Raw genomic sequence first — 14,447 nt, 5'->3', positions numbered from 1 at the left:
TGACACAGCTGCCAAACAATTCAATGGGGAGAAAGAACAGTCTTTCCAATAAATGGTGCTATGATAACTGGATATTCATATGTAAAAGATGAACTTAGACCTCTACACAACCATATACAAAAATAAACTTAAAATAGATCAAAGCCCACCATCTCACACCCATCAGGATGGCTACTATCAAAACAAAACAAAACTCTAAACAAAAAACAAGAACAGAAAATAACAAGGGTTGGTGAGGATGTGGAGAACCTGAAATCCTTGTGTGCTCTGTTGGTGGGCATGTAAAATGGTATAGCCACTGTAGAACACAGTACGGCAATTCCTCAAAAAATTAAGAATAGAATTACCATATGATCTGGTATTTCAACTTCTAGGTCTATACCCAAAATAATTGAAAGCAGGGTCTCAAAGAGAATTTACACACCCATGTTCATAACAGCATTATTCAGAATAGCTAAAAGTGTAAACAACCCAAGTGTCATCAGCAGATGAATCTATAGGCAAAATGTGGTATATACATACAATGGAATACTATTAGCTTTAAGAAGGAAATTCTCACGACATGGATGAAACTTGAGGACACTGAGCTAAGTGAAATAAGTCTGTCACAAAAAGATACATACTGTATGATTACATTTATATGAGAAACCTAGTCAAAATCAGAGACAGAAAGTAGAATGGTTGTTGCCAAGGACTGAGGAAAGAGAGGATGGGAAATTAATTGTTTAACAGGTACAGAGTTTCAGTTTTAAAAGAGTTCTAGAGATAGATGGTGGTAATGGTTACAAAACAATATGAATGTACTTAATACCACTGAACTGTATATTTAAAAATGGTTAAGATGGTTAAGACGTGTTTTACAATTTTAAAAATAGGGGGAAAATAGTTCAAAGATCTAAATGTAACAGTTCTCCAAAAAGGATATAAAGATGGTCAATAAGCATGTGAAGAGATGCTCAACATCATTTAGTCTTCAGAGAAATGCAAATCATAACCACAATGATATATCACTTGACACCTACTAGGAAAGCTGTTCTCAAAATAATAAAGTAACGAGCACTGGTGAGGACAGGGAGAAATTGGAACTCTCATACATTGCTGGTGGGAATGTAAAATAGGACAGCTGGTCTGGAAGTTTGGTAGGTCTTCAAAACGTTGAAATTAAGAGTTACTACATGACCCAGCATTTCCACTCTTAGATATATATACCCAAGAGGAATGAAAACATACGTTTAAACGAAATTTTTAAAATAAAAGTCCATAGAAGTATTACTTAAATAGTTAAAAAAAAATGGGGGGAAACAACCCAAATGCCCATCAAGTGATGAGTGGAAAAAGAAAATGTATAACCATACGATGGAATATTATTCAGCCACAAAAAGGAATTAAGTGCTGATACATATAACAAGTTGGCTAAACCTTAAAAATACTATAGTAGACAAAAGAAGCCAGACACCAATGGTCACATACTGTATAATTCCATTTATATGAAATGGCCAGACTAGGCAAATTCATACAGATTGGGGTGGGGGTGGGGAAGACCAGTCTAGGAAGTGCAACATCCAATTATAGTTTTAAAAAAAAGAGACCAGAGTAAATGAAGTTAATGAAACCATGGGGAAAAAGTGATTCAAGGAAATTTCTCAAAACTTCAGAACATGAATTTCTGGCTCAAAAAGACAAACTGAATGTTGAGCAAAATAAATGAAAATTGACCTATACTGCCATGTCATGAAATCTTACAACAAACTTCCAGAAATGAAACTGATCACATATGTAAAATCAGGAATCAGAGTGGTGTGGGACTGAACAGCAATACTGGAAGCTAGAAGACAATGAAAATACCGACTACAAAAGTTAAAAGAGCACCACACCGGTGGTCTTATCTCAGGCTCTAAGATTAGAAACCAAATCACCTTCATGGTCCCACCTAGGAAACTGATAGCTAGCTCCTTTCCAAAAGCCAATAAACACTGTTAGCTTCAAGCTGTTCCTTAGTCTGAAAAATTTTCTTAACTTTGTATTGATGTTGCATGTGACCTCAGATAATTTAACTTCCACATCAATCTAGAGTCAACAACAGAACTAAAACAAGACACATATACTGAAAAAAAAATAAGTACTGCATAAGCATGTTTTGGGACTGCCACTATAAGTTAAACAGATTTTATTTATTAGAAGTTTGTTCTATAATGATGAAAATGAAAGGTTTAACTATTTCTCTTTTGAAAAGAAATTCAAACTTTTGTCTTAAACCAATTTCATCAGTCTTATCATGGCAATTCACAATTTTAAAAAGAACTCACAAACATGTATGATATACTGGTAAGCTCAATAATTTCAAAGTAAATTTTATTATCTCTAGTCAACAAAAGTGAAGCACAATAATTAAAGATCGAAGTAATCTTCTGAAAGACAGGAACCTGGCCTATTACTAAACTCAGTGAAAATATATTATTGCTTTGATGCAATACATGAAATAGGGGAGGTTATACAAGTAATTCCACATCACCCACAACAATACATTCCTTACCAAAACATGAATATTTCTAAATATGCAAAGACATCAAACTCATTAGTTATCAAAAGAAGCCATCTAAACTTTAACACTAAAAGCTAAATTAGGTAGGTCTGAATCTTACTAAACTTTAACACTAAAAGCTAAATTAGGTAGGTCTGAATCTTAAGCTGAGCAGTAAGTACACAGAGATGTTGGCCATATCAGTGCCTAAAACTTTTTAATATATAACATATGTAATAATAAAAGATAAATTTCGAGATTCCAGCTATTTTTAGGGATGGAGACTAGTTTACACAAGTTACTAGTTACTAAAAGTGTCTGAGTAACACTAAACTAAAATTATGGTCTTGGTTTTCTCCAAGAATGGGCTATAGCAAATGCCATATTCCCTAACTTAGAAAAGTACTATGTGGTCACGATCATTGGGTTGAACTTCTATCTGTTTTAAGTAATGTTCTACATGACTAGCACTATTGTTTTAAATAGTTTTTATCTAATTATTTGTGTCAAGTAAGTCCTTTATTTTACTTTGTTTTTTAGAAATGGTGAGGACATCCACAGAGGGAGGGCATGACCCAGTGCAGGATGTCCGAGTTAAGACAGAGTTAAGAAGGGCATCCCCAGGAGAGGGGGGAGCAAGAATGGTATTTATGCAGGAGAGCCACAGATATGGGAGGTTGATTATATATAGAAGAGCTGATCAAATGAGAAAATATATTAAGAATAACAGAAGCAAGGTTTTTCGCTGTCAGAAATAGAATACCAACACTGATAGGAAGAAGCATAGGATGAATCCTATGGTACTAGACTGGAATTAGAGAAACTAGTCTGAACTCATGGTTTTTGCAATTTAGAGAAAGAAATAAATATACATGGAAATGTAGGTGTGTAGGTATGTGCATATATCCATTCATTACACTTAGAAAGCTTGGAGACAGTGAGATTCCAAGAGCAGTGAATACACTTAGCATCCAGATCTTGGTTTCTACATACCATTCTCCACTATAAAGAACTAGGGATCCTTGGAAAATAGATGATTACAGGGCTAAAGCAGAAGCAGAAGAAAAAGCCAGAAACATCTTGCTGTGCCAGAACATAAAGAAGTGCTCAAAGAATGATGGTGGGAAAAAGAGCAAGTCTGAGACAATTAGAGCATTAAAATAAATGGTAACAGGAAATCGTGAGTCCATACAAATATAAATTTAAAAAGGAATTAAAAAATTTTTAAGTACTAGTGTGGTACCCAGGCTCCAATATAGCTCCTAATGAGCTTAGATTCCTAGTATTCACACCCTTGTGTAGTCCTTTCTCCCACACTGTACTAGGGATAGTCTGTGAGCCCAAAAGAATATGGCAGAAATCTTGGTGTGTCACTTCTAAGATATGGTTATAAAACGTACTGTGGGCTTTAATTTGTTGCTCTATTCTCTAGGATTACTCTGAGGGAAGCCAGTTGCTGTGTCTTCAGCACATTTAGGCAGCCCTTTGGAGACCCATTGTGGGTGGGTGGGGCTGGGGGAATGAGTCCCTCCGTCTAACAATCCCCAAGGAACTGCCAGCAACCACGGAAGTGAGCTTGGAAGGGGATCCTATAGCTTTTAGAGAACTGCAGCCCCAGGCAGTAACCTCAAAAAATACTCTGAGCCAGAACCACCTCCGCTATAAGCCATTCTCAGATTCCTGATATTCAGAAATTATGTGATAATGTGTTTTAAGCAGCTAAATTTTGGGGTATTTTCCTATGCAGCAATAGATAAATAACATAAACAGGACAAATACATTTTCTCAAAGTGTCTCCCAATGAATTACTTATTCATTATAAAAGGAAAAAGAATAACTCTATAGTAGGGAACCCTGGTAGACATCACCTTAGTCAAGTGATATAAGTGAAAATTCTCAGTAAAGGGTCCAAATGAAACTGCTTACCACCTGACAGGATATAAAGAATCTAACCAAAATCACGTACCACTTGATAGATGCAAAGGGGTGGGGTGGGGGGGGACACAGCACTGCTACTATGACATTTCTGTCAAAGATATATGGCTTAAATCTGATCGTTAGAAAACGTAAGGCAAACCCAAGCTGAAGGACATTCTGCAAAATAACTGGACTATGATCTTTAAGTGTCGAGGACATAAAACCAAAGAAAGACTAAGGAATTGAAAAAGACTAAACATAGATAATTAAATGCAAGGTAACTCTGGACTGGATCTTTTCCTATAAAGACATTATTGCAACAATTGACGAAACTTGAATGGGGTCTGAAGATTAGATAGTTGTATGACCTCAATGGAAATTTCCTAATTTTGATGGTTGTATTGTGATTATGTGGTTGTATCATGCTTAAGTAGCAGAATGTCCTTGTTTGAGAGAAATACACATTAAAGTACTTGTGGTTGATAAGGCATCATGCTGACAAACTTTGAATGGTTAAAGAAAAAATGTTCTAAAAGTATTGTGTTTGCAACTTTTCTGTAGGGTTCAAACTGTTTCAAAATTTTAAAAAGTTTTAAAAAAGACAAAAACAGAAAAGCCCAAAGGCAATTACAGCAGTCATTTTACTAGAATTTGGTGGGAAAAGGGTCTTTGTAAATGTAATTAAATTAAGGGTCTTGATAAGACCATCCGGGATTAACTGTGTGGGCCCTGAATTTAATATAAATTGTCCTTATAAGAGACAAAAGAGGAGAAGACATACACAGAATAGAAGGTAGAAGAGGAAGGCAGATATGGGAGTGATGTGGCCACAAACCAAGGAATCCAAGGAATGCTAACAGCTACCAGAAGCTGAAAGAGGAAAGGAAGGATTCTCCCACAAAGGCTCCAAAGGGAGTGTGGCCCTACCAATACAATGATTTTGGACTTCTGGCCTCCAAAACTGTGAGAGAATAAATTTCTCTTGTTTTAAACCATTCAGTTTTTGGTAACTTATTACAGTAGCCTTATGAAACTAATAAAGATGGTATAAATAAAAGGACATTTAATCTAAAGAAAATCAATCACTCCCATTAGTATGCTATTATTTTAAGGAATCTATTTCTAAACTGTGGCTTCTGTAAAACAACTGATTTCAAAAATATCATCTGATATAAGCCCTTAAGAAGTTGGCAAAGGAGTGCTATCACTTAGACTGGCATGATACTCTACATGTGGTAGGGGAAGCACTCAAAGGACAGCAGCAGATACCTCTATTACAAGATAATGTTTAAAAGAATTGTTTTTAATTCTAGACCAAAAAAAAATCACATGTATTAGAACACATTTATTTGACAATATTTTGAAGCTGACTGAAGAAAAAAATTGGAATTCAGTCCCTTTTTCTACTTAGAAAAATTATAAAGCATTACTTTTATGACATCATGGGTTTTTTTTTTTTTTCCCAGTTGAGGCAACAATGAAGTAAAATGTTAAACCGACACTTAACAATGACACAAGATTTTAAGATTCTACCAATTCCATGGGTCAATATTACTGGGCAGTTAAGCCACAGTGATAATTAATAACTACCTTTTATGTAGACTATATTTTCTTTTTACTCATCCCCCACAGACTTGCAGGTTATGTAACACCATCCCCATTCTATAGACAAGGGAGCTGAGGCTAAAGAAAATCAGTGAAGTGACTTGCCTAAGGCCACAAGATTAGAACATGACTCAGTAAGGATGATGCTCCAAAATCCTACTATTTTTTCTCACTCCACCACTTGCTGTTGGTATTTCCTGAATGTTGGCCAAAACTGAATGCCCACTATGCATCGGGCACTCAGGGACTATAACCAACACGACAGAGACTATAACCAACACAACAGGGACTTTGCCCAAGAGAGCTCAGTCTAGAAGGGGAATAATCAATCATGTTCACATACTAAGAAACAGTTCTATAATGGAACCCTACTGCCTGCATGCCTGAGGCATACTTCACAGAGAAGTCATTTCTGTTGGGTCTCCAAGGATGAATAAAGAATTCAGAAAGAGAAGGGGGTAGGGTGAGAAGACATTCTCTGTAAAAGGAAAAACATAAAGCTGAAAGAAAATGATTCTGAAAACGATCCTTTAGAACTGTTTCAATTACAGTAATATTTCTAATGATATATTAATATGTATTACAGAAAAGGTGTCAATATTTTTGTTCTAAATTTTCTCCACTTTTAATGTTTTTAATACATTTCTGCAGATTTAAAACAATAATTTGCCTCAAGAAACTTGCATATCACAAAGTAAATGATATCCACTGTGTTCTGATGCACAAACAGCATTTAACCATAGGCATTATTGTCTATGTAACTCCACTGATCTTTCCTGTTTCTTGTTATAATTCAATATACATTTGAAAAGTAACTTAATCAAAGCTTACAATAAGCTTATTAAATATTTCTACTATACTAACCCATTCCCCATGGACTTATAGCTAGAATACAGAAGTTTTAAATAAAAATCAGAGTCCTTTGATTCTTAAGGCCCAATAAGTCAGATTATTTTAAAACAAACATGAGCTAAAGGTGATCTGTCTATGAAACAATAATGTTGGTACTAGCCTAACTACACGAATATTGAAAATTTGCAGTATGCATTCTTTCTTTTGCTACAATGCACCTGTTCGCAACCAATTTTCATACTGTACTGTAATAAAAACAATATACAGTAACACATTTAATGCAGCACCTGATGAAGATCCTTTTTATTAAGTAAGAAAAACAATTCTTAGTGTCTGTTACTTTATAACAAAATGACAATGAATGATGTTTCATTTTAATATAATTTGTTTTTAAGTAATTTACTCAATTCTATGCTTGTGATATTTTGGTTATGAATTTTAATTAATTTACCTGGTATCATTTGTGCTATTAATTCTAATCTAAGTGTGCATTATTTCATGAACTTGTTTGTATCCAACAATATTAGTAGTATGAAAGGTATTCTAATAAATATGAAGGAGACAACAGTTTATCACAAGCTAAGGGAAACAACTGAGAATCACGTTAACTGCTACAAAAGTTAAAACCCATTGAATTTGGCAATTAAGTAATCATAAGTGATCTAACTAAACAGTCCAGAAGAGTGAACAGACTATTCTTTCAAGAATTTTGGCACTGCGATGCCAGAGATGGGAGGGGAAGAGAAAGGGAAGGTATTGGCTATAGTGGGGGAGAGGGATTAAAAAATGTTTAGGATGAGGGCAATCCTAAATAACTTTGGATGCTGAGGGGAATTAGTAGAGAACAGACTGGAACTAGGAGAGCAGAGACAATTTCTAGAGAGCAAATGCCTGGCAGAAAGAAAAAATGAAATGGAAAGCAAAAGTCAGCCTGGCAAAGGGAAAAGTATAGCTTCTCCAGAGACAAGAGGAAGAAGAGTGATGACTAAGGTAAATTTGGAGCAATGGCTGCCTCTATAGTCAAGATGGCATGCATCTGAATCCTGGCTTTCCTACTATAAATACATAATCATAGGGAAGTTTGTTTACTTCTCCAAGTCTCTGTTTTCTCATCTAACCAGGGAGGACAGAATTCTCATAGGGTTGTTCAGAAGATTGAGTAATTCTGATACAAACTCAGTACTCTAAAGATGATAGCTGTGGGGGTTTTTTTTTGTTGTTTTTGTTTTGAAAGGCCTCAAAAGGAAATCTAAAGAATTCATACATAAAATTTTTATTTTCTCTGTAAAATAGGTAATTGGGTCACCTACTGAGATTAAATGGAGTGTTTAAAGAGGTAGGAGGGTGACTCCTAATGTTTTGGAGAGGTTAAAAACCCATTGGACTCTGATGAAACATAGGGGACAGAACATGAAAAATATGCACAGTTTTAAGGGAATTATACACACTTTTCCAACAATAGATGTTGAGGAAAAGATCCTCTGGTTCCAGGACATAGTTTTAAATATCCAAATGTATTAACAAAAACTGAATTCATCCTCTGGATTTACATACCAACAGCTATATAAGGGTTGGGTATATGGCCTGCCAGAAAGACAATGGACACAACTAGTCAAGAAATTCAGGTTCTTGATCTAGCCCTACTAACTCATATAGCCTTTTCAGAAAGTAGCTCCAAGATATGTTGCAGTGCTAACATTTTATGGTTCTATTATTTGAAATCTCAAATGACTACAGACAAAAGAACAGTACTTTTTTTCCCTATGTCGTTTACTATGATTTTGAAGGTTAGCCTAGGAACCTAACCACCAACACTTTATTTTACTTCTACAGGAAAAAAAAAGTGTGTGCTTCTGCATTTCTGGGATGAGGCTGCAGAGGTTCCTGGCAGCATCAGGCATGAGTCAGGTATTCCAATCCTGGAACTGCCTAGGATATTTTAGCGGCCCTCTCTCTCTCTTTCTCTAAACTAAAATATCTCTCTCTAAACTAAAATTGGACTTTGTCGACACCTCCTCTTTGTCGATCAACAGTACAGTAATACATACAGGAGACTTTAAAGAAAACCTAGATTTATTAATAGTAATTCTTCAATGATGACTGTTTAAATTACATTTAAAAAGCAACCTGGTAGAGGCAAAGAAAGTTTCTCAATTCAACAAATCTTTTGTAAAGCAAATCATCCTTTTCTAATTTAAAAAAAAACAAACAAAAAAACTTTCCAGAGATTTCAAGAAGCTTATCTTTTGGATTAAGAAGGTAGGTATGTCTGCTTTCCAAGACAGAACTAATTCAAACAGCCATCTTCGGCCTACTATTCATTATCCTAAAGTTCCCAGCACCCCACAGGACTATTTGTTAATTTGTTTCCTCATTTTGACTGCAATTCACTCAATCTTTACCTCTGATAATGTAATGTACTGTATCACACTTCTAGCACAGCACTGTAATCTTTTTTAAATTTAGTAAATTTGTTAGTGTTACAACTCCTTTCCCATAGCCTTAAGAATCATCCTTTGGTAATCTCCCAATCTTAGACATTTTGAAAGTATGCAGTCTAGAGAAAGATGATTCATAACATGAACACATCATAATGAAGTTAAGAATAGGATATAAACTTCTACTGTGGGATAGGTGCATCTACTAAATTGGCCTTCCCTACAACCTCACACTTAACCATACAAAACTTCAGCAAATTAATTAGAAATTTACATAAAACTCCCTAATCTTGCCCATCTACATAAAGCAATACTTTGAAACTTTTAAAGATAGAAAATATGGTCTAAGTGATTTAATCCTTACACTCCTAATTAATGAACCTTAACCTTTTGTTATTTCTATTTCACATATTAAACTGGTGCCTACCAACCTACCAAAAGTGTTTATTCCCCCTAAAATCGTTGCCAAAAATCTGGATTTGCAGCTTCCTTTTTTGGAAAATAAAGAAAGAAAGAAAGAAGAAGACCTGGCAACATTAAGCCCACAGATTCTGGCAACAGCAACATTTGGCGAGAGCTAGGTAGCAGCTGCCCTCTTCTGATAGCACAGCAATTTCTAGGACCCCCCCCCAACCCCACCATTTTCTTTGCTCACTTTGGTTACCTGCCTGGCCTTTATAGCCATCAGTTTGAAATATTTATTTCACTAAGAACTTTATTTATTGTCTCAAGAGGCCTTAAAAGAAGCTAGCCATAAAAATATCATAGTTACAGAGAACAAACTGATCGCCAGATAGGAGGGTGGTTGTGGGATGGGTGTAAAGGTAAAAAGGATTAAAAATTACAAATAGCCAGTTAAAACGTCACAGGGATGTAAAGTACAGCACAGAGAATATAGTCAATAATATTGCAATAACTATGTATGATGTCAGATGAATACCAGACTTATTAGGGTGACCACTCTGTAAGGTAAATAAATGTCTAATTACTATGTTGTACACCTGAAACTAACATAAATATTGTATGTCAACTGTAATTGGAAAATAAAAATTTTTTTTGAATTTCAAAAATCTTTATTTAGAAATAGACTAAATAAAGTGATGATCCTGGCACTACAGCTATGTACACCAAATGTTAACTATAACTAGCAGGATATCATTAGAGTTACAAAGCACTACTATTGTTAAGAAAAGTGCTTTTAGTATCCTAACTTTGGTCTGTCTTCAACTCCTCAAAGAATCAAGATATTCAGCCTTTTACTGTTCTCAAGAATAAAGAAATTAACCCTGTATTTCAATATTATGGTACTTTAAGAGCACCAAAAAGCCTTCTGCACCTGTAAAACAAAAGTAAAGAAAAACAGGAAGCAAGTTAAAAAGGTCTCTGATCAGCCAGAGACCACACAGTTCACAAAAACCATGAAGCCCTCTTCACTCAGAGCCTACTGAATCTTATTTTAGACATAATTTTAATAAGCTCCGTGATCTGGTTTCCCAGCCCACAACAAATGAGATGCAGCCAACTGGAAAAGGGCCGGGGGTGGTGCTGCTAGAGGCAAACAGTCAAAGCATCAAAATTAAAGCTGAAGACCTATAAAGTCAGCAGAAACCTCAAAACATGGCAGGTTGGGTAACCTAGTATAGATACAAACAATCCCAGAGGGTCCCAATCCCTACAAAGAACTATACTGGATGTTCATAATGATCCTCTTTGGTATACTATGTTAAAGCACAGGTCAGGGGACTTGCAAGTGTATATCAAAATAAAGTCCATCAAAAGCTTTTTCCAAAAAAGACGTGGCATTGTCACATCCACAGAACACTATTTCCCTCTGTCAAAGAAACAAATTAATCAGTTCCTAAAGATGCCACATGTCAAATGTATTTATTCTTAACAAAATCTTATTAGAACCCAGATGCAGTAGTTCATATCTACAGTTGAGAGGGAATTAAAATAGAACTATTTTTTTCAGAGAATGATAACTACGAAGGTTCAAGACCAAGGTCAATTACATAAGCCAAGTAAATCTTTTGGGGATTCCAGTGTAGATATATTACTAGGGCTGAGAATATGATAGGATTGGTGATATCCATACCTAGGTAAGTCTGCATTCAACTTAAAATTGGAATCATACAGAAAGCTTGGAGGGAAAAATGATCTCCATTTTGTTTCTCAATCTTATTGACTAGTATACCAAAAATAAATTTTATTTTTCTAATCCTTGGCAGTATCAACGTTGAGCCATATTTTGAGGAGGGCTCTAGGTAATAAACAAGGAGGAAAAAGGTTCATACTAAGTTTTTAAAGTTCAAATTATCATTATCTAAACTTGATTTCCCTTATTAAAATTTTTGAGGGCATATTTTAGAGGAAATTTAGAGAATATGTAGTATTAAGAAACCATATTACTGGATGTAAGTACGTCAGATTAAAATGCATGTTTTGAGTACTATTTTCCCTCTCTGAAAAAAAATTCCTGTAACACACGTATCAATTAATGTAGAAATAAAAGGCTACATTTGTTGACTATAAGTTATCATACACATTATACTCATTCTTCTTCAGGTTTAAAATAAGAGCACAATTTTCTACAGGTATAATCTCAGATTGTTAACTTCCCAATTACACTATGTAAGAATCTAGAAACTCCTAAAAGCCTTAAAAATGCATATATAGTTTTACCTTGATGACCATTCCTCAGTGTGTTCCTGCCCCTTTAATGGTTCTTTATGAAATCTTTGCTTAAAGTTCAAGCTTCGTTTAACAAATAACCTGCATCATTTCAGTACAAGATTTACTGTCTAAAGTCTGTCCTTTTTCATTTGTTAGAAATCAAGAGTGTTAAAAGAAATTGGTAAGGATCTAACCTAATTTACAGTAACCATTGGGATTAATTTCACATTAAAGGTCTTAGATCAAGAAAGAAATGAGGACCAACAGCTGAGCTGAGGTGTTTAAACTGTCCACCAATTCACATTTTCACTGAGTTTAAGGCAAGGTGAAAATTGGTTCTCTTCTCCTTGCATCTCTGTTCCATTTTTCAAGATAGATAATCCCAGGCTCTACTTCTAAGTGGTTGGAGGTTTAACACAGCCAAGTAAACCACCAAACAAAAATCACCAGTGGCACTTCCCCACTTCTAAAACAAAACATGTCCGTGAAAGGCATGAAGTTACAATATTAGGGTGGAGACCCTAAATTTTAAACCAAGCCTATATATTCTAGGAAAGATATTAGGAAAATCTCAGCATAGATAACTAAATGAATAACTCTTCATCTTAAAGAGCAAAGAAGCCCTTCCTAGTGGAAAAATCAAACAAAATCCCTTCTAAATTAAACCTGAACATACCATCTAATTTAAGCTGTAAAAGGAAACTTTGTGTAATTTCTCTAGTGTTTTTCAATATTCAAGTTTCTACCTTTACCCATGCCAATTTAACAGCTCTTCTATTAGACCCATTCCAGCTAAACCGAGTGTTTCTGACTACATTTGGCAACATCAAGGAATAAAATGTTTCTCCCTCTACTTCCCGCCCCCCCCGCCCCCCGCAAAGACTCATGTTTTGGGGGTTTTTTTCCTTCTAAACTTCCTACTCAGTTTCTAGACCAATGGAGTGGACCTAAGTGTGCGGCCACCAAGAGGTGAGTGCACGCCAGAAACACTTATGTATCGGACAAAAAGGCTTCCTCCGTCTGCCCGAGATATGGGACCCAAGCTCAGGCGTGTGGAGGGAGCCAGGGCAGGTGGGGGAGGGGGAAGAACGGTCAGAGATGGGGCGAGGAACCCTTTCGACCTCTGTCGAAGGGGCCGCCCAACGCCCCAGCCCCCCCTCCTGGCATGCCTGGACAATGGCCCTCTAGCACAGCAGTCCCAGGCCGGAGAGGCCCTGGAAATCCATTCCACGCAGAGCCTGGAAAAGAGGCCAAGGAGGAACGCTGAGTGGATGAGCGCACCTCCGGCCTAAGCGCGGGCTGTGGTACGGGGCATCCTCCGGCGCCATCACTGAGAGTGGGGTGTGAAGGCCGCCCGGCAGGGCCATCTCCCGCAGCCGGGTCGGAAGAGGCCGCGAGCCCGGCGGAGGCGACGGCGGGAAGTGCAGGCCGCAGCCTGCTCTGCTGGCCCACAAAGCGGCCCGAACCCACAGCCGACCTCCAGCCGCTTACCTTGTGGATTCTCTTCAGAGCCATCGTGGGAGACGGGTGGCGGCGGCCCCCGGGGCGGGGACGGGGACAGGGGAGGGATGGGGAAGGGGCGATGGGGCGCGAGGCCGCCTCGGTGATCGCGGGCCGACCGAAGAAGATGGAGAGTTCGGGAGCACGGGTCCGGCGGGACAGAGGGCCGAGGCCCACTCGGCTCCTGAGCTTGCCGCAGCGGTCACCGCATCACCCGGCGGCGGCCCCTTTATGCTCTGCCGTCCGAGCCGCCGCCGCCGCGCCGCCGCCGCGGTAGCTGCCTCTTCCTCTTTAGCTCAGCGCCGCCTCCTCAGCCGCAGCGGATCCCTCCGCCGGGGACCAAGCGCCCAGGCCTTGGGCTCCGCCAGCGCCTCTCGATCGGACACAGGAAGGACTGCCTGCTGCAGGTGGACCGAGGGACGCGCGGGCGGACAGGCGAGCGGCGCCGCCGGGGTGGGGCCGCCCGAGCGCGGGGTGGGCCCAGGCCGAGGGGCAGGTCGGGAGGCGCGGGGATTGGCGGGCCGAGGGAAGGAGGGCCGGGCCGCGCCGGCGGCGGAGGGATACGGGCCGCCCCTGTGAATGTCTTCCGCGATGTGGCCGCCACGACCAAGAGGCTGATTCCGCGAAGCACAGGGAGGTGATCTCGCGAGAGAGCCGTGGCGTGGGTTGTGGATGCTCGCGTGCCGTGACCCTTGAGTCCCTTGCTTCTGGTCCCCCTCTGATAACACGCATGTTATCAGAGGTCAATAAACGTTTAAAGGCGAATGTTTCGACTGTCCCCATAGTATAGACCAACCTGGGAGGAGGCACTTCGGCCCACTGCGGTGGTCCTGAAGAAGGAAGGGACTTGTCCAAGGTCACACAGCTTCACAGTGGCAAAGCTGAGACTCGCCAAATCTCTTTCCCGAAGCCGCGTGGTAACAGCCTGGGCACCTGAGGGG

General features: G+C 38.5%; 1 protein-coding gene across 2 annotated transcripts in view; it reads right to left on the bottom strand.

The window, feature by feature from the left end:
• Positions 1 to 14,130, bottom strand: part of UBE2D2 (ubiquitin conjugating enzyme E2 D2) — a 43,073-nt gene extending 28,943 nt beyond the window's left edge. Inside the window, exon 1 of one of the 2 annotated variants that reach the window (XM_011382270.2) lies at positions 13,498 to 14,130. In XM_011382270.2, coding sequence (XP_011380572.1) covers positions 13,498 to 13,521 — 24 coding nt within the window. In that variant the 5' untranslated portion in view covers positions 13,522 to 14,130. The remainder of the gene's footprint in view (positions 1 to 13,497) is intronic. The other variant, XM_023524505.1, reaches the window with a different exon arrangement.
• Between the last annotated feature and the right edge of the window lie 317 nt (positions 14,131 to 14,447).

The sequence above is a fragment of the Pteropus vampyrus genome, unplaced genomic scaffold, assembly GCF_000151845.1.
Source record: "Pteropus vampyrus isolate Shadow unplaced genomic scaffold, Pvam_2.0 Scaffold470, whole genome shotgun sequence".
NCBI lineage: Eukaryota > Metazoa > Chordata > Mammalia > Chiroptera > Pteropodidae > Pteropus > Pteropus vampyrus.
This window is presented reverse-complemented; position numbering and strand designations above follow the sequence as displayed.